Source organism: Grampus griseus, assembly GCF_964374135.1.
Source record: "Grampus griseus genome assembly, chromosome: 8".
In the NCBI taxonomy this organism is placed as follows: domain Eukaryota; kingdom Metazoa; phylum Chordata; class Mammalia; order Artiodactyla; family Delphinidae; genus Grampus; species Grampus griseus.
Window position 1 is genome coordinate 14,890,207 of NC_139002.1, and position 21,359 is coordinate 14,911,565.

General features: G+C 40.0%; 1 protein-coding gene across 1 annotated transcript in view; it reads right to left on the reverse strand.

Moving 5' to 3' along the window:
- Window positions 1–18,119, reverse strand: part of UBE4A (ubiquitination factor E4A) — a 33,967-nt gene extending 15,848 nt beyond the window's left edge. Inside the window, exons 1-10 of the mRNA XM_082659769.1 lie at window positions 17,996–18,119; window positions 12,905–13,066; window positions 7,587–7,760; window positions 6,868–6,980; window positions 5,508–5,660; window positions 4,701–4,860; window positions 4,256–4,458; window positions 3,865–4,056; window positions 2,594–2,927; window positions 1,403–1,523 (exon numbers count right to left, since the gene is read on the reverse strand). Coding sequence (XP_082515895.1) covers window positions 1,403–1,523; window positions 2,594–2,927; window positions 3,865–4,056; window positions 4,256–4,458; window positions 4,701–4,860; window positions 5,508–5,660; window positions 6,868–6,980; window positions 7,587–7,760; window positions 12,905–13,025 — 1,571 coding nt within the window. The 5' untranslated portion in view covers window positions 13,026–13,066; window positions 17,996–18,119. The remainder of the gene's footprint in view (window positions 1–1,402; window positions 1,524–2,593; window positions 2,928–3,864; window positions 4,057–4,255; window positions 4,459–4,700; window positions 4,861–5,507; window positions 5,661–6,867; window positions 6,981–7,586; window positions 7,761–12,904; window positions 13,067–17,995) is intronic.
- Window positions 18,120–21,359: the final 3,240 nt, after the last annotated feature.

Sequence of the window (21,359 nt, forward strand, 5' to 3'; positions counted from 1 at the left end):
GACAGAGGTGGGAGCATAGCACCGGGAAAATGTTACCAAGTATTCAAGAATTGAATCTAATTACATAGATTAGTTGTCTTCGGCTGAAATGCACCATCCATAGAATGGCTCGGTTGAGCAGGGTGTAGATTGGGCTTTTATTATGTACAATATATAACGATCAGGCAAAGTACAAGAAGCCCAGCAGGGTAGTTTGACACCACACAAGTGCAATGATTGTACCTGGATGTGGTTATATGGACAGTCTTTCCATGGTTAGTAGAGAACTAAAGCTGGTGAGAAAGGAGTCTAGATTACTAATGACCACATATCAACCAGTAGCCACCTATGATGCAGCCTAAGAGCAGCTTCCAGTCCTCTGATGCTCAATATAAAATTAAATGATTCTTCACAAAGGGTCAGCCAAATGTTCTCTAATGAAAGGAAGACCCATAATTCAATGTTATAGATAGTTGTGTCTATGTGTACAGTCCAAAGTCATTCTTGGCCTTGTGGATAACGTCTAGGGTTAGCTAGCCAATACTGGGAAACTAGATGACATTCATTTTTGTGTTTAAATCTAGGTGGTTGAACAGGTTAAACACATGCTAAATTGTTATCTATTGTCTCACTTAAAATGTCAATGATAGGGATAGAAAATGCCTCTAATAAAGATATAATTTCATTTTTCCAAAAATTTGCTGAGTTTTGAAAAATGCTGTGTCAGTTTAAGTATCCTGAAAAGGCATTAAAAACTGCTGTCCTCAATATACCTTCCTATAGACTGTGAGTGAGTAGCTATTTGCTCCCCTTATTTATACTTGTCACAGTCAGCTAAATCAGAGGGAAAAAAAAATCATAGAATAACACACGGTTAGCCAGAACCAGACAATTTTTGGAAGTCATACACTTTAGCTCTCAAGTCTTCACACTTCCAGAATCCTCCTTATCTTTGATACATAGATTTTTATGTTCCTACTGATCTTATTGAAATACCTTATAAACATTTAATTTTGTCAATTTTGTCTCTAAACCATAGAATAAAGCTTTCTCTTTTTTCATCAGGAGTAATAAGTAATGAAAATTCAAGAGCAGAATGTGAAATGTTAAATGAAAACAATTCCACTTTAGCAGATGACAAAAGGAAGATAGTGATTTAAAAATTTGCAAGTTTAGAGAAAAATACTAGGTGTATCTTTAATTTTAAAAAGTTTAACAGGTCAAAAATTAAAAATAAATTCAAGTTATATGGATAAAGCCACTTCATGTAGACACAAATAAATGCATATAATGCCCTTTTCCTACTAGATCCTAATGTCAGCCTTCAGAATAAAGTGAGATTGTTATCTGTAAGACGCACTTTCAACCTTCTGGTTATCAACACAACCAAGCAGTTCTTTCCTAATGACATCAGAGGAGTTACCTGTGAAATCCCAAGTACAAGGTGTACTCTGTCAGGACAAGGTTTTCTGTTACAAGGTTGTAGTTCTGGGGAAACTTTGGCTCCTGTACAGCTGGGATCAAACAGGTTTCTTTGTCCAAACCTCAAAGAAATTAAAAGGAAGAGTAAATGGCTTGCCACAGACATCTATCTTGGCTCCAGTGTCCCCTTATTCTAGTTCAACTTCCATCCTGCTATTAGTGAATTAAGTAATATCTTCTTAAAAACACATCTTCTCACATTCCTAATCTCTTGTCTAAAAATGTAATTTGGCTTCTCAGTCTATAGAAATGCAGTTAAATCTCTTTAGCTTGATCATGAAATCACCAACAATTAAAAGGAATGATAGCACTGTAGATTTTTCCAGGGGATAGATAATGGATCATTTGTATCTATTCTGTGCTTTTCTGTATTTAAGATTATTTGATTTTGAGCATGTTACTTTTATAATTAGAAGAGTTATACAACTGGGAGGAAATACATCAAGATTGAGCGATTCATTTTGAGTGGTAGAATTAAGAGTGATTTATCTTCTTCTTTTCACTTCTCTGTATTATTTGAGTTTTCCCCAATATTCTTCCTCCCTAGGCTAATATTTCCTGCCAATTCCCATACCCCTTCCCCCATCTACCCCTTGTTCCAGCCACATTGAGCTTCTCACTGTTCCTTAGTTAAGACATTTCACAGCTGTGTACCTTCATACTTGTTTTTCCCTCCATATAAAGGGCTTCCTTTGCTCCTTTGCTTGATAAACCCAGCTCATTTTTCAGGACTCAGCTACGAAGACCTCCAGCTTCTGTAGAATTAATCATTTACTCCCTCCTCTGTGCTCCTGTAGATTAGCCCTAGACCATATTATGATCATCTGTTAACATATCTGCCTTCTTGTGGAGACTTTGAGTTCAAAAAGGACAGGGAATGTACTTTATTCATTTTCATAATGAATGAATGAATGAGCGAATATCCAAGTCTGCCAAATTCAGAGAGAAGGTCTCATTAAAGGACAACATCTAAAAAATAACAGTTTTAAAAAGCTTGCCTTTTTAAAACTCATAATAGCTTTTCTTTTTGCCTCATCTTCTTTGAGAAAGAGGGACCTCTGTGAAAAAGGATATAGGAGTGAATGGCTTAGATGTTACGCACACAGTTTTGAGAAGACCAGCTCCCCCTTACCTCTCATGTGTACATTTTTTATTTTTCGTTCTTCATCATTCAACTCCTTCAGGGCACAGTAAGTGGGATTAAAGGTGAGGAGCCGAGAGGATCTGGGTTTGCAAAATGGCTGGCATAACTTCAGGAGAGCAGCACCCAAATTCAGAAAGAAGGCATCCGAGGCATACATTTGGAAGAAGATTTCTGGCATCTGATTGGCCCAAATCTTGGTGCGGCCTGCATTTGCATGCAAACAGTTTCCAAGCCAGGACAAGATACAGTGTTTGGTTTCTGGAGAGAGCTGGAGTAAGTTCTTCAACATCTGGTAGATCTTTTCATGGAACCGAGCCATGAACTGTTTAACCAGAAAACACAACCACAGAACATTCCAGTTTCACAATCCTAATATTTGTTACTCTCAAATCTTAGCCACTGGCAATTTCCAAAAATACATGAATCCTAATCTTCTCCCTCACTTTCCCTGTGCCTTACGCCACCATTTCTGATTAAAAAAAAAATTTTTTTTTTTCTGGGAACTTTTAAGAGATTTCCTGATGAGCTGCCAAACTGCAGGTAGCATTCACATAGCTTTAGAGTAGGGGATGGTAAACTTTTTCTGCAGAGGGCCAGATGATAAATATTTTTGGCTTTGCATGCCATATGGTCTCTGTAGCAACTATTCAACTCTACCACTGTGGCATGAAATCAAGCCATGAACAATACATATACACATGGGCATGGCTGGGTTCAATAAAACTATTTACAAAAATGGGCGGCAGGCTGGATTTGGCCACTGGTATAATTTGCCAACCCCTGCTTTAGAAAGTTGTGATGATGGGAGATTTAAACTGCCCCCAATTCAACCATTTATTGTCATATGTTGGCCAGACTTCTACCATAATTTATGCTAAGCCCAGAAAGAGAGGACATAAGCAGAAGGAGGAAAAGGAAAATAATTTGGCTTTTAAGCTGGAGTTCAGTCAGAAGATTTTAGGAGCTAAAGTTATAAGAAATAGCTTGGTGAGAAAAATGAGGATTGAGAGCAGGTAGCTGTGCTACAGCACAGGGCAAAGACGAGCAGCAGCTCACTCTTAAACCACACAAAGGTTTGTGCTCTGCTCTTAGCGCCTGCTAAAAAGAGGGCCATTTCTGTACATGATTATGGTAGACAGCCAACCAGATTGATCTGCTTTCCCAAAGAGGCTCAGGCAGCCTTATCTGCATCTGCTTTCTGAGGAAACGATACTTAATCTAAGACCAGGGGGCCGGGATACACCGGTTAACAGCTCCACCTGGTGAATGTTGGCCTCTTGTACTTTGATCTCCTGGGGACTGGAACGAGATGGATTCAGGAAGTAGCCATGATTTTCTACTACACCCGGAGTCTTTAATAAGCAGGAGATATTCAGGATTACTCCCAGCAAGGTCTTCTGGTACATCTGCCCATTACTAGGATCCTTGGGCTGAATGTATTCTACAAAAACCTGTAGGAAAAGACAAGCCTAGTTATTTGTCTGTATGATGAGATAAATGATGGGATGAGAGGGCCTCAAAGAATTAAGATTATACAACCAATGTATCTTTCTCTTATTCCATAGGTAATATTACACTGCCCTCAGGATAGGGAAGCATAGAGTATTAAGCTTCCAACTCAACTGAATATATATGAGCTTTCAGACCTACCTTTGCCATATCCTTTTGCCTAGTGAAATACAGAAGAATGTCTAGATACGCGTACAACAGGATCTGGCAGAGTTCTAGATCTTTTATTCGGCCCAATAAAATATCAAACACTGGAATCATGACTTCTGGAAATGTTCGAACTTCCTCATCCAGTATCAAGGCTTCGATGACCTCATCCAGAAACTCAGCTACACCTTCAAAATCTGACAGAAGACAAGAGAGAGAGGAGGCCATAAGAATTTTTAGACGCCTTTACACACAGCTCTTTACTCTTCTGATACTTTTGATAATTCTATTGGTATTCAACCTCAAAGGTCAAGGTGTGAGCTCTCTTCCTTAATTTACGCTGGAACCATAGTGGCTCTGAGGCTTTCTAATACAATTAGAGGAATGTTACACTTGGAAATCAAATGTAGAAGCTTACGGATGTTGCTTATGTACTCACGGCCTCCTAGGATGGCTTCCAACATCAAATCTACCAGTTGCTCGTGGATGTTTTGGTCAACATAGATCTCGGGGGTGAGGAGAACTGTTCGGGTATTGGACACAGTGAGGTTCCTGCACTGCACTGCAAAGGGTAGCAGGTTCTCTGGAACTTTGGTAATCTGGAAACAGCAATGAAGAGAGGGAAGAGTCTAGCTCTGTGATCTGGCACAAGGACAGATATAGCAAATAGAAGGGAAAAGACATTGTGTCCCAAAACAGTAGTGCTTTCCTGTGGATGCTTGAAAAGCCATGAGAGTTCATTCTTTGGTTTAAGGAATCACCTAACTGTTAGAAATTCTAATGCTGGAAGTGATCAAGCTTAATCTACTGTTATATATACCTTAGTGGAAATGAATTTATCAGACCTTTTTTTAATAAGGGTGTGATATATTAAGACGTTTGTAGAGAGAATAACAGGAGGCACTTGTTAATTGGGGAAAGGGGTAGACCCCAAGCCACAGAAAGGAGAGACTAAAACTTTAGAAGATAAACTAACAGTGCCTCTGATATCCAGTTCCAGATATAATATGATGTATATAAATTGATATAATAGACACTGATCTTGGGACTTCCCAGGTGGTCCAGTGGTTAAGACTCTGTGCTTCCACTGCAGGGGGTGTGGGTTCGATCCTTGGTTGGGGAAGATCCCGCATGCTGCACAGCACAGCCAAAAAAAAAAAAAAGACATTGATCCAACTCTCTGGCTTATGTGTTAAAGTCATACCCAAGAGGACAATAGAGTACTCAATACGGATTATTCTTTTACCTCTTCCTTGGCTCTTTGGAAACAGGAATAAAGGTAACAAAAAATGTGCCTCTCCCCTGCATCTCGATCAGCAGAGAGATTCAACGTTGTAGAAGAGGTCATGTTAATCAAGTGGTTGCCTGGATCTTGAAGTAATAAGCGAGTGAAGACGGCCTATTAAGAAAAACAAATAAACAAAAATACTAAATCATTGCAAAGTTAATTTATTTTTAAATTTTTTTGATGTATTTTTTATTGAAGTATAGTTGATTTACAATGTTGTGTTAGTTTCAAGTGTTCAGCAAAGTGATTCAGTTACACACACATATATAGCTATTCTTTTTCAGATTCTTTTCCATTATAGGTTATTATAAGACATTGAATATAGTTCCCTGTGCTATATAGTTGGTCCCTGTTGTTTATCTATTTTATATGTAGCAGTGTGTATCTCTTAATCCCAAACTCCTAATTTATCTCCCCTGACCACTGCGAAGTTTATTTTACAACATCAAGATAAAAAAGATAATTTTGACACAGGTTATTATAAGAATCACAGAACGTAGAACAAATGGGGAAAAAAGGGCTCAGTGTATCATTACTTTAGAAAATATTACATATACAAATTTAATCGTTTATGTAGTTATCCTAAAGCAAGCTTAAGTGTCTAGCATAGCCCCTGGCACAGAGTAAGCATTAAAAGAATATTTGTTGAATGGTGTGGAGAATTGGAGATTAAACTCATATGTGAAATCTACTACTCTGCATCATTGCTGACCTCACTCAGACTTATATAAACACAGTTTAAATGTACTGGGTTGGCCAAAAAGTTCGTTTGGGTTTTCCCACACCACTGTCCAGAAAAACCCGAATAAACTTTTTGGCCAACCCAATTATGAAGTTAAACTACAAGTTGTCAGGTCTTCCCTATCAAACTTTTATTCCTTTAATGTTAATTAGGCACCTGTAAGGTAAAATGCATTGTTTTGATTTTGGAAAAGAGATAAAAAAAGAGATGGACCTTGGCCTTGATAAATACTAGTGTCTACGGGAGAGAGAAGACAGGTTCATAAAGAAGCCAAGACATGAGACAGAAAGAGACAATTCCCATAAGAGATGCATGGAGATTACTGCCAGAGCCCAGAGGAGAAAATAACTCCTACTTGGCAAAACTTTGTAAACAGGATGGCATTTTAACTAGGTCTTAAAGGATGGGTAGATTTGGACATGGGACCATGGTAGATGAGAAGATTCCAAAAGAGGAACACCACAAACAATGTAAGAGATGGAGCTAAGCAAAGCAATGGTTGGAGAAAGGTGAGCGGAGTTCAGCTGCAAGGCTAATTTTTCCTGAAGCCACATGTAAGGAATGTAAGAATGGTACCTGCTCTACGTTGTTCATATCAAGCCAGTCTTGATCTTCCAGGTCTACTGCCATTTCTTCCAAATACACACAACGGCTGGGGATGCCATTCCCACTTTTCAGGCTTGGGTCACCTGGGAAATGGTTTTAATCTGGTAAGTTAAGGATAATGCTTCTGTCTTATACAGACAACTGATCTTGATGGCATTTCTCTTGAACCCCAAGTTTGACTCAGGTAATATCAGAATGATCTTGCCACACACAGCAGTATCTAAAGATTTAAATCATTTTTACCCCTCGAAGAGTATGTGCTTTGTTATAAACCTAACACCATGACATTTGAAGAGTAAATCCCAGACATCAGCACTAATTCTGGGGTTTAACTACAGATAGGGCACAGAGGGGAAACACTATCTGACCCTTCTTGGGGCTTTCATCTAAATGTTTAGGTCACCTCTGAGTAGAAAATGGATTTAGCTACCATTCCCATTTCCCTTTTAAGGTAGTAAAGGCAGTAGCTACATGGCCCAGTCAGTATCAAAATAGAAATGAAAGTTGTATCTGTGTCAAAATTCTGCTTTAGGTCACATTAAAAGCTTCCTTGAAATATAAACCCTGTGTCCCAGGGAGTATGATGGGTTTGTTTAACCATCAGATACAGTAAGTTTCTAAGAGCAAGTCCCTAGCCCAAGCAGGAAGGGCAGAGTAATAAATACACTAGCTGCAAAGATGTAACTCACTGTTGTCCAGAGTGATGAGAAAGATCCTTTGGATCATGTGATTGATGTTGAGTTGCTCACATATTTCCTGCTGTGAACGGAACGAGCGGCTAATCTCAGCCACAGAGTAATCAAATTCATCCAGGCTCTCTGACACACTATTATCTGAGTCATCTGGGCTGGCTGGGAGTTCATCTGCCAGAAGATGTAAGTCGTTAACAGTTACAATGCTCTCTTTAAGAGAAAACCAAGTACACATGATAAATGTAACCAAGAGGAGGATAATTTGGGGTGTTAAACAAGTTAACTATCTAATTAGTGAACATCTCAAGTCAGGCAACACCTTTTTTTTTTAAATTAAGGTATCATTGACATATTAGTTTCAGGTGCACAACATAATGATTCGATATTTATATATATATATATATAGTTATTGTTATATAACTATATATATATTATATATATGTTATATATTGTCATTGTTATATGATCACTACAATAAATCTAGTTAACGTCTGTCACCATACATAGCTACAAATTTTTTTCTTGTGATAAGAATTATTAAGATCGACTTTCTTAACAACTTTGAAATATACAATACAGTACTGTTAATTACGGTCACCATGCTGTTCATTGCATCCCCATGGATTCTTTATTTTATAACTGGAAATTTGTACCTTTTGAAACCCTTCACCTATTTTGTCCATCCCCCCCACCCCCTGCCTCTGGCAACCACCAATCTATTCTCTGTATCTATCAGCTTGTTTTTTTTTTTTTAAAAAATATTCCACATAAGTGAGATCATATGGTATTCGTCTTTCTGACTTATATCCCTCAGCATAACGCCCTCAAGGTCCAACCACTGTCCACCTGTTGTTGCAAATGGCAATATTTCTTTTTTATTTATGGCTGAATAATATTCGTGTGTGTGTGCACGTATGTGTGTGCCTGTGTGTAATTACATCGGTTTCTTTATTCATCCGTTGATGGACACTTAGGATGTTTTCACATCTTGGTTATTGTATACTGATGCAATGAACATGGGGGTGCATATATCTTCTTGAATTAGTGTTTTTGTTTTCTTTGGATAAATACCCAGAAGTGGAATTGCTGAATCATATGGTAGTTCTATATTTATTTTTTTTAGGAATCTCCATTCTAGTTTCCATAGTGCCTGCACCAATTTACAATCCCAGCAACAATGCACAAGAATTCCCTTTTCTCCACATCCTTGCCAACACTTGTTATTTCTTGTCTTTTTGATAATAGCCATTCTAAGAGGTGTGAGGTGGTTTTGATTTACATTTCCCCAATTAGTGATGGTTTTTTTTTCATAGATTAGGGCACCTTTTAATGTACCTGTTGGCCATCTGTATGTTGTCTTTGGAAAAATGTTTATTCAGATCCTGTGCCCATTTTTAAATTGGACTGTTTATATTTTCTGCTATTGAGTTATATCAGGAACATTTTAAATACAGAATTCTGAAATCCCTGGCTATAAAATCTACCACATTTTAAAAACCAAAAGTTTTATTCTTTGTACTCATAATTAATTGTATTCCAAAATGCCAATAGTAGCAACACTATCTTCCCTACAGAATCCTAGTGGGCAAAGAATTACCCAATAGATCAGTATGACTTTAATTATATTAAATATGGCTTGGGGCTTCCCTGGTGGTGCAGTGGTTAAGAATCCACCTGCCAATGCAGGGGACACGGATTCAAGCCCTGGTCTGGGAAGATCCCACGTGCCACGAAGCAACTAAGTCCGTGCGCCACAACTACTGAGCCTGCGCGCTAGAGCCCACAAGCCACAGCTACTGAAGCCTGTGCGCCTAGAGCCCGTGCTCTACAACAAGAGAAGCCACCGTGATGAGAAGCCCACGCACTGCAATGAAGAGTAGTCCCCGCTCACCGCAACTAAAGAAAGACTGACTGCGCACAGCAACGAAGAAGACCCAACGCAGCCAAAAAAACAAAAAACAAAACTTCATAGACTAAAAACTATCCTAATTGTTCTTTTAATGAGCATTTCTCTAATTATTAGTGAGACTGGATTTATTTTTTTTGGCTGCATTGGGTCTTTGTTGCTGCACGCAGGTTTTTCTCTAGTTGAGGCGAGCAGGGGCTACTCTTCGTTGCGGTGCACAGGCTTCTCACTGTGGTGGCTTCTCTTGTTGTGGAGCACGGGCTCTAGGCGCATGGGCTTTAGTAGTTGTGGCTCAAGGGCGCTAGAGCGCAGGCTCAGTAGTTGTGGCACACAGGCTTAGTTGCTCTGCAGCATGTGGGATCTTCCCAGACCAGGGCTCGAACCCGTGTCCCCTGTATTGGCAGGCGGATTCTTAATCACTGTACCACCTGAGAAACCCGAGACTGGATTTTTAAAGTAACTTATTATCATATATAAATCATTTCTAACTTATTTTTGGTTGTACTGTGTGGCATGGCATGTGGGATCTTAGTTCCCCAACCAGGCATTGAACCCATGCCCCCTTCACTGGGAGCATGTGGAGTCTTAACCACTGGACCACTAGGGAAGTCCCTGTTCCTAACTTTTGTTGTTTTTCCAATGAGTTACTTTTTTCTTATTGATTGTATCCTTTTATTTTTTATAAAGCAACTTACAAGAGCTTCTCAGAATGGCACTCATGCTAAAGGGGTATATAAGTAGGTTTTGTTCATTAAAAGCTACACACAAGTCTGCATCTGCTTTTCTCCTCTACTGACAAAGCAGTTAACTCTATAAGTCCAGGCAAAACTCGCAGAAGCAAGAGTTGTGGGATTTCCCTGGTGGTCCAGTGGTTAAGAATCTGCCTTCGCGGGGCTTCCCTGGTGGCGCAGTGGTTGAGAATCTGCCTGCCAATGAAGGGGACACGGGTTCGAACCCTGGTCCGGGAAGATCCCACATGCCGTGGAGCAACTAAGCCCCTGAGCCACAACTACTGAGCCCGCGTGCTGCAACTACTGAAGCCCAAGAGCCTAGAGCCCGTGCTCCACAACAAGGGAAGCCACTGCAATGAGAAGCCTGCGCACCGCAATGAAGAGTAGCCCCCGCTTGCCACAACTAGAGAAAGACTGTGCGCAGCAACGGAGACCCAACGCAGCCAAAAATAAAATAAATAAATAAATAATAAATAAATAAATAAATAAAATAAAATAAATTTATTAAAAAAAAAAAAAAAGAATCCTCCTTTGAATGCAGGGGACACTGGTTCGATCCCTGTTCAGGGAACTAAGATCCCACATGCTGCGGGGCAACTAAGCCCATGCTCTAGAGCCTGTGCCCCACAACTAGAGAGCCTGTGTGCCACAACTACTGAGGCCTGTGTGCTCTGGAGCCTGTGTACCACAACTAGAGAGAAGCCCTCACACTGCAATGAAGATCCGGTATGCCGCAACTAAGACCTGACGCAGCCAAATAAATTATTTTTTAAAAATAATAATAAATAAAAAATAAAATAAAATATCTTAAAAACAAAAAGAAGCAAGAGTTGCTTCACTGTGGTGACTTTTGTAAAAGTGAAGCTCAATAAAAGAGGCCAAAGGTTTTGGTAGAGTACTAACTGCTGGTGGAAAACAGGTTAGATCAGGTGGCCTGACAAATTCACTGTAAACAAAGATGATGAGGTGCCAAAATAGTAACAGAAGGGCATGCACCTGATTTGTCCCCACTGCTTGGTGGCTGCAGTGCTCCCAACCCTAGCCAGCCTTATGTCTGTTTATAGCCAGAAGGATGAGCATTCTGTCACTCTATTCCTATACCACTCTATTCCCTTTTAAATTCCAAGAGTAATAGGTGCTGATTAGCAAAATTTCCCTCAACCACATACTTAAAAACTTTATTTTCTCATTTCCTATTTTTCCAACTCCTCACTCTCCATTCTCTCCTACAATCTCTGAATCCAAGGTTTCCCATTCTCATCCTGTATTTTAGAAATCTGGGAAAGTTTTCAGAGATGGAGACTCAGAGCTGCCTATTTCTATCACATTAAAAAAGTCAGCATTACATGTATTTCTCCCTTGTTTCATCCATCACTTTGTCTACTACTCATGTGTCTTCCCCTGACCTCCTTTTTCTTTTTCTTCTTTTTTAAAAAATTTTTTAAAATTTATTTTTGGCTGTGTTGGGTCTTCGTTGCTGTGCGTGGGCTTTCTCTACCTGTGGTGAGCAGGGGCTACTCTTCATTGTGGTGCGCAGGCTTCTCATCGCGGTGGCTTCTCTTGTTGCAGAGCATGGGCTCTAGGCGTGCAGGTTTCAGTAGTTGCAGCACGCAGGCTCAGTAGTTGTGGCTCACAGACTCCAGAGCACAGGCTCAGTAGTTGTGGTGCACGGGCTTAGTTGCTACGCGACATGTGGGATCTTCCTGGACCAGGGCTTGAACCTGTGTCCCCTGCATTGGCAGGCAGATTCTTAACCACTGTGCCACCAGGGAAGTCCCCTGACCTCCTTTTTATCCAATCCTAATCAAAGAGTAAGGCCACAACTTAGCTACATATCTGAATACTTCTGAAATAAACAAAATAAAGGGAAAATATAAACATTTCTCCTTTCCTAAAAACAATAACACTATTATTCTTTTTGGAGGAAGGAGAAGGGGAGCAATTTCTGGCTTGTAAGATTGTGAATACCCTCAGAAGACTAATATATTTGAGAAACAGCATCCTACTTCTTTTAGTCCATATGTTACCTTATAGGAGGGAGGTAGACTTGATGTTAATTTTGGTCCCAGATGAGGAAAATCATTTTTCTGATTAGTAAGATATTATCCTAATTTTTTTCACATTAAGGTTAAGGATCAGATTTTCCTAGATGTCTGTTCTGAAAGCAGTAAGTTATGAAAGTTGGCCACTCTATGGAGTGAAAGAAGCGTTCTGCTTGAGATAGACTCTGAAGCACTTGGCTTAAGAACAAATCTCATTTATTTCTCTACAGGCCAAAAAGCTTTTATAATTCTTCCTTCAACAAATCTGCTTTCTACAGCTGCGTGTGACTTGCTTTCCACACCTTCGCCTATAACCTCAGTTTCCTATGTTAAAACAAATTAGTATCCTGGTTAAGTATCTTTCACTAGGTGATGTTTAAAATAAAAGAGCTTCACAGCTTTGGGATCATGACTGGCATCTGTCACTCTGGAACCACCTGTCATCTGGTCTCTTCTTTATGCAGGGGATAGGACAGGGAGAAGAACCCAAAACAAAACAAACAACAAATGTGAACAAAAAAACCCCTTCTGCCCTAAACTTAAATTCTAGTTGCAATTAAGGACCCAAAGAATACTTAAGTTGGGAAGACCCCATTCTAGGTCATCTCATCTGCTGCTACTGGCTCGTCCACTTACCAGATTGCTGCTTCAGCTGCTCTTTTTGGATTGCTGCAAACTGCTTGGCATCAGCCAGGGAGCCAAAAAGAGCAGCAAAGGGGTTACTTGAGATGTTGTTGTTATTCTCCTGGTCTGTCATTTCACTTTAAAGTATCCTCCATCCAGACCTAGGGGGAGGGGCTATAGAAAGGACAGGTATTAGACGCCGAAGGGCAGATAACACAACAGTTATGATATTATCATAGTTGTTTCTTCTCTCATTTCTTGAATACATTTTAAAAGGGTTTGGGTAAGACTTGCCAACTCCTATTCCAAGATTCAAGACAATTTTTGGCAAAATGGTTAAAAACCTACCAACTGGACAAGTTGACTTGATTTGGGGGTGGCTAAAACCAAAAAGCTTAAAAAATGTTCAGCTGGAATGCATTTATCTATTGACATGTTTCTATTTACTATACCTTTAAAAAATAGATTAAATAGAAAGAATTATTGTGTAACTTTTTTTTTGCGGTACGCGGGGAAAGAATTATTGAAGTCAAAGAGGAAACTCAGCTACTAATTGTAACAACAATGTGGCACTTAAAAATAATATGACAAAAACTATGGATCTCCCATAAATCCCTAGGCTGGTCGGCTAGTTCTCATTCACCACGAGCATAAGGTGGTGCTTGCACAGGCTTTTGTGACTTAAGAGTTGGAGCTGGGAATTCCTCAGCTACACAGAAACTAAATGTAAGTCTGTATGTCAGATGTGGAATTGCAAACCAGGACAGGAATCAGATTAGCAGCATATCGTGGGTTTTACATCTATATTAAGCAATCTATCTCTACTTCTAGGCTTATGACTACTGATATTTTTTCCTCTAAAAACTAAATGGTCTCTGCTTAATTCTATATTTAACTTTCCCTATTTATCTGACTTTACAATACTGAAGAAACACAAATTCCTAATGTATAATATGAAATAGATATATACCTCAAAGGTATTTAAAGGAGCTGACTGAGCCTGCATTTGCACTCTTCTGATTACATTTCCTCATCCAAGCGCCAAGGGGACTCAGTGGCACAACGGGATGAGCAGAGCTCCCTGAAAGGCTTTCTCCCCTTTCTGAAATTTTAAGGCCAAAGCACAGAAATACAACCCTGAAAAGGGTGAGAAGAGACAAAGGGTATGAATATTCTGCTTACAAGGATGCTGAACTGCTACAAGGACAGAGGCCTTAGAAGGAGTTGGGGTCAGGGACACAAATGTGGGAGAAAAAAAAGAACGTTCGGTCTACCTTTAATTAATTGAGTTAAGACTCCTTACAGAATCCTATTAACAAAAGCTAATGCAAGTCAGAAAAGTTACCCTTATTTTTTGGAGGAAGAGAGACTATCACTTTTTGACACTTCTGAGGCATCTCTACCAGTTGCTTCATGCTCCTCTGTCGTGCTTTCTGCATAAGAGCTAATGGCTACTGAGCTGTAATGACTCAGGCAGACAGTCTAATCTCGTCTCAGCATGGTGCTGGGCTTTACTGCTTCAAGGAACTGAACTGTTAGATGTTGCTCTGTGTATTTTACTTTCTACTATGTATAGTTTAGTTGAGCTTAATAATGCAGAAAAGAAAGACAGCATATTTAGTGTTGGAATTAACAATCCTTGAGAGGTCTTTCCTCCCATTTAAACATTGCACAAGCTTAATTATTACCCCTAATTCATGTAGAGGCACCAAGAATTGTGTCACTGTTAGCTGACCACCACCCTACCTCTATTCTAAGGTACCCAGAGGAATGCAAAAAGTGTAGTGAGCTCTAGTTATTTTTCTTTCTGCAAAATATCAACCTCTTTTTTCAACATGACACCCACATTTTTCTTTTGGGGATCCAACCCATTCCTGGTCCATGTGTACAGAAGGGGATGACCTTACCCATTAGCTCTAGAAATGGGCATATGAATCTGGCCTGGCCCACAAGAACACAGTATTCTCTGCCCAAAGTGACTGATTCAGGAGTGGGCACAAGACCCTAGCAAGGCCTAACAGAATCAATGAACACCAGCTACAGGCCTTTGGCTAAATCTACAGAAAAGGGGACTCTTTTTTCCTGCTTGGGTTGTTAGGCTAGTAAGATAGGAAACTGGAGTTGCCATCTTTCTACCATCTAGAGAAGGCCTAGCCTAAAACTAAGCCAACATGTAGGAAGAGAGATGTGAGATGGAAAGAGTCTCCTCAGTTATAAAAAAGCCAGTAGATTTCCCTACATCGTGGAAGCCAATACAACTGAAAAGAGTGCAGATTAGTACAAAGGAAATGCATCACTTGTACCATCAATGCAGAAAGGAAGTGAGTTGAAAGCTAAGAATCAGAACATAGGACACAGGCTCTTAAGACTACCAAGAGAGATAAAGAGGATTTATCATCACAAACGGCATTATTTCCTCCTTTCAATAATATACTGTTGCAGTATATAAAGCCAGCTTCCCACTATGTTTTACCTATATTAACAGGATTTATAACTTTCTACACTGTATTCCTAATGTAGATCTTCTATCTTACTAGAAGGTAAGCAATTTGAACACAGGTTCATATCTGATTATTTTTTTCTTCTGTACCTGGCATAGTCCGTAATCACAAAATCCCAAACAAATATGTATTGAATGATTCAATCTTACATGTAATTACTCCTGACCTTTTTGTAATCAATAGCAGCACCCATAATCCTACTTCAAGGTAAGGGTTTTACTGTTTGTCCTGGGTTGCAGTGGAAGGTCAAACTATTGGGCCAGACACTTGTGGCTCTTTGATATCTCAGAACGTGTAGAATAGAGAATGGAAATAAATCTCTGTTGTCATCTATGCTGTCTTTTTGAAAAACAAAAAGAGCTTTGCCGACCTCACTAAGCTCAACTTTCTCATATGTACTTAAAATCTATTTGAAGTAATAGTGCAAAAACTATTTTCATAGAAAAATAGCTAACACTGTGCAACCAGGAAAATTTTACAGGAAAAAGGAGGACTGATCACTTGATGGGAACCTTTGTGGAGATGTCAGTTTAGATTTGTTCAATGATCACACAAATGTAAAAAGAGTACCCACTCCAAAAGAAAGGTCTGATAAAATGGAACCTTGATATTTTGTTTAGTATTCAATGTCATCAGGAATTTATAATCTCCTACTTTCAACTGCCATACAAAGATAAAGTACTATCCTGTTGTCAGCCTTTGGCAAATAACCAATCAATATAACCACCAATCCTTAGATGTTTTTGGATTTGATTTTTAAAAGACGTCCTCTTTATTTATTTATTTACTTTTGGCTGCACGGCTTGCAGGATCTTAGTTCCTCGACCAGCGATTGAACCTGAGCCCTCTGCAGTGAAAGCACCGTGGTCCTAACCACTGGACCGCCAGGGAATTCCCCAAATATGTCCCCTTTAAAAACACGTTTCCCTCTTTCTTTTTTTTGCGGTACGCGGGCCTCTCACTGCTGTGGCCTCTCCCGCCGCGGAGCACAGGCTCCGGACGCGCAGGCTCAGTGGCCATGGCTCATGGGCCCAGCCACTCTGCGGCATGTGGGATCTTCCCGGACCGGGGCATGAACCCGTGTCCCCTGCATCGGCAGGCGGACTCTCAACCACTGCGCCACCAGGGAAGCCCCATGTTTCCCTCTTATACGTATGCTGCAAGACTCTACATTTATAGATGCTGTCTATCTCCAGTCCTACAAAATCCTCTCATCCTCCCCTGATTCACTCTTTTGTTTATAAAGAGTACTGCTAATCCCTTAAGGGGCACTGTCAGCTTTTTAAGAGGTGAGCACATAAACGTTTTAACATCAGATTTGGTATTCCTTTTAAACAGAAATACTTGGAATACTTCACAAAACTAGGATTGTCAAAATCAAGCTTTAGGGTTTCCCTGGTGGCGCAGTGGTTGAGAATCTGCCTGTCAATGCAGGGGACATGGGTTCGAGCCCTGGTCTGGGAGGATCCCACATGCCACGGAGCAACTAAGCCCGTGCGCTTCAACTACTGAGTTTGTATTCTAGAGCCCGTGAGCCACAACTACTGAGCCCGTGCACCTAGAGCCCGTGCTCCACAACAGGGGAGGCCACTGCAATGAGAGGCTCGCGCACTGCAGCGAAGAGTAGCCACCACTCGCCACAACTAGAGGAAGCCCACGTGCAGCAATGAGGACCCAATGTAGCCCAAAATGAAATAAATAAATCTATTAAAAAATCAAGCTTTATTAAATTATACTCCATAAGGTCTCTTTCCTGGTGAGTAATACATAGATCAAACCAAAAAAAGGAATTTAAAAAATGTTTTCATTGTTACACGTTCAGGCCTTCGTTGTGGCAACAGATCTTTCCATCACATCAGCAAGCTAGAAGGATCTCATCAAGTCGCAAAGCACACAGCATTCCTTCCTGGGCCCCATTTTATCTCAGGACGGCTCCCATGTGAGACCAAAACAGACCAAGGCAGTGAGACTAAACATATCCTTGTTCTGGGAGTGAAAAACTGAATCCAAAGAGAAGACCCATCAAGTATAAGCTCCTGAGCTCTGGTTACTCAATTTTAGAAATGTCTTCTAAACCCAACTGCTGATGGAGCAAGAAGCAGAGTGCCGGGGGAGTTTTGAGTGGTGAACTGATCACTTGCCTTTAGAAATATCAACACCTTGCCATACGGATTCGACTGGTTTGACTACTGCGACTCGTGCTTAATTTTCTCTTCTTTTGCACCTAGCTATTTGTTGTCTACTCTTTATATTTTGTCCCTCCAGGTTCCATAAGGGATTCGCGGCACAGAGGGAGACCCACCCACTCGGGGCACGTTCTAGAGAAAGAAAACCAAAGATAATGCAAGGCCAGGATTCGGCCTTTTCCAGGAGGGAAATGGCAAAGAGGGGCAGAGATGCCAGTAGCTGGAGCACTTTAAGGGGTTCCCAAGGCAGACAGGGTCGAAGTTCATGAAGGAGAGAGACAGTGTTTAGGAAAGCACAGGAGAAGGCATTTGGAGGAGGTAAGAGTGCAGACGTTTGGACTGGCATTCGACTAGGAGAAAAAAAATCCCATTGGAGACTCAACGATCCCCTCCCCTCCAGCTATATCCTCTCTTACCAGAGCCTGAGGGCCAGCAGCGACGACGCGACAGAATCTCAGCGGCCGAAGCGTTCCCACTTCCGACTCAGCACGGCAACCGGAGCTAACGTCATGACAAGGCGCCGGGCCTTGTGGAATCTTATCTGGGCGCCGGAAGCTGGGTGTGTCGCCCTGCGCTAGAAGAAGGCGCGCAAACATCCCCACTGCGCATGCGCTAACTGGCTTGGGCGGGGCGGAAGTGGCCGGAAGTGGATTTGGGGTTGGATTGGGGGCGGGTCAGGTTGAGTTGGGAGCGGATTGTGGTGGAGCTCAGTGGCATACGCGGCTCTCGGAAACCCACGTATCAGCAGCACGTATGAGTTGGTAAACCCTGGCACTGCTAAGGCCTCCGTGGACTTACGCTGATTGTCCCACCGATCTTAGACCTTTTTGAAACAGCTTCTGTAACTCTTCATAGATAATTATTATCTATGAAGCAATAACAGTAGCATTAACAATAACTGAAACTTGTGAACTGTTATTAGGTACCCGGAAATGTGTTAAGATATGCTTTGATTGGAGTGCAGTTTTCTTATTTGTAAAGTGAAGACGAGTACATCCTAAAGGTTACTTTGAGCTACACAAAGGCAAAGGAAGCAGCATACTTTTCAAGCATGCAAGTGAAAAGACAATTCATAGAGTGACAGAAAAAATTTGTAACTCACATATCTGATAAAAAGTTAATATTCAGTTATATAAAAAGCCTATAACTCAACAACAAAAAACCTAAACAGCTTGATTAAAGAATGGACAATGGGCTTGAATAAGCATTTCTCTATAGAAGATATACAAATGGCCAATAAGCACGTGAAAAGAAGCTCAATGTCACTAATCATTAGGGAAGTGCAAATTAAGACCACAGTGAAATACCACCTCATACCCATTAGGAAGGTGATTATGAAAAAAAATAGAAGATAAGTCTTGGTGAGGATGTGGAGAGATAGGAACCCTTGTGCATTGCTGATGGGAATGTAAAATAGTGGAGCACTTTGGGAAAAGAGTTTGGTGGTTCCTCAAAAAGTTAAACAGAATTATCATATGATGCAGCAATTCCACTTCTGGGTAAATACTCCAAAGAATTGAAAGCAGGGACTCAAACAGATACTTGTACACCACTGTTCAGAGCAGTATCGTTTGTAATAGGTGAAAGGTGGAAACAACCCAGAATGTCTATTGACGGGTAAATGGACAAACAAAATGTGGCATATACATACACATCATTATTAAGCCTTAAAAAGGAAGGAAATTTTGATACTTGCTATGAACCCTGAGAACATTATGCCAAGTGAAATAAGCCAGACACAAAAGGACAAATATTGTATGACTTCACTTATATGTGGTACCCAGAGTAGGCAAATTCAGAGACAGAAAGTAAAAAAGAGGTTACCAGGGGTGGGGTGAGGGAGGAATGGGGAGTTATTGTTTAATGGGTAAAGTGTTTCTTCAGGATAATAAAAAATTCTGAAAATGAGAGTGGTGATGGTTGCACAACATTGTGAATGTACTTAATGCCACTGAATAGTATACTGTAACACACACAGACACACACACCAAATGTTGAGCAATCTTAGAGTGCCTATTATGTTCCAGCATTGTTCTAGCTCCTGAAGCTACAGAAGTAGAAAAAAAATACAACTTTTCCTGGAGCTTACAATCTGGTGAGTGTGGAGTGGTAATGTAGCATTTAAAATTAATGTGCACAAGGTGGATTATTCAATAAATACTTCCAGAATAAGTGGGTAGCTATGGATTTAAACGTTAGTCAATATATTAGACCTTTACACTAAAATTAATTCAAGGTGGATCAAAGATTTAAATATATAAAGTGAAACCAGGAAAATGCTATAGGAATTAATGGGAGAAGTTTTGTAAAAGAATAATCTAAGCCATAAAAGAACAGTGAATTCTACTACAGTCAAATATTTGTAAAATGTGTATAGAAAACCAACCATAAGTAAAGTCAAAATCTAAATAACAACACTGGAAAAATATTTGCAACTAATGCCACAAACAAAAGATCTATTTTCCCAAATATGTAAAGGGTTGTTGCAAGTCAATAAGAAGAAGATCAGGGGCTTCCCTGGTGGCGCAGTGGTTAAGAATCTGCCTGCCAATGCAGGGGACCTGGGTTCAATCCCTGGTCTGGGAAGATCCCATATGCCACGGAGCAACTAAGTCCGTGTGCCACAACTACTGAAGCCTGTGCACCCTAGAGCCTGTGCGCTACAATTACTGAGTCCACTCGCCACAACTACTGAAGCCCGCACACTCTAGGGCCCGCATGCTGCAACTACTGAGCCCACGTGCTGCAACTACTGAAGCCCATGCACCTAGAGCCTGTGCTCCGCAACAAGAGAAGCCACTGCAATGAGAAACACGTGCTCCGCAACAAGAGAAGCCACTGCAATGAGAAACACGTGCACCGCAACGAAGACCCAACGCAGCCAATAAATAAATAAATAAATAAATAAATAAATAAATAAATAAATAAATAACACTTAGAGAAGGGGTTATATTCTAAACACCAAGAGTAACAGTAAAAAAAAAAAAAATCAAAGGATATGAGCCTGTATTTCATGAGAAGGAAAAACAAATGGTTAGGAAAATGCAGATTAAAATTAAGCTGAGATGCCATTTTTAACTTATCAGATTGGCAAAGTTCAAAAAATTTAATAGTACACTGTTAGATTGTGTATGGAACAGTAGACACTCTTGTTAGGATTATGTATTGGTCCAACCTCAATGAAGTGCAATTTGGCAATATTTAATTAAATTACAGGTGCAAATACATTATGGTCCTACAATTCCATTTATTTGTATTTGTTACAAATAGTCTTAATGTTCAAAATGACATTTATTGTTAGAAATAAAACTGTAAAAACAAGACATATGAGAAATCTTTGTGGCCTTGGGTTTGGCAAGGATTTCTTAGACATGACACTAAAAGCACAATCCATTAAAAAAAATGGATAAAACAGACTTCAGCAAAATTAAAAACTCTTGCACTTCAAAAGACACCACTAAGAAAATGAAAAGACAAGTCACAGACTGGTAGATATATTTGCAAATCATGTAGCTGATAAAAGACTTGTATTCAAAAATATATAAGAACTTTTACAGTTCAATAGTAAGAAGAAAAACAACTTAATTAAAAAAAAAGTTTTGAACACACGCTTCACTAAAGATATGATAAGCATAGCTAATAAGCACATGAAAAGATGTTCAACATCGTTAGTCGTTAGGGAATGCAAATTAAAGCCACAATAAGACACTATTTTACATCTACTAGAGTGGCTATACTAAAAAAGATAGTAACAAATATTTGTGAAGATGTGGAGAAACA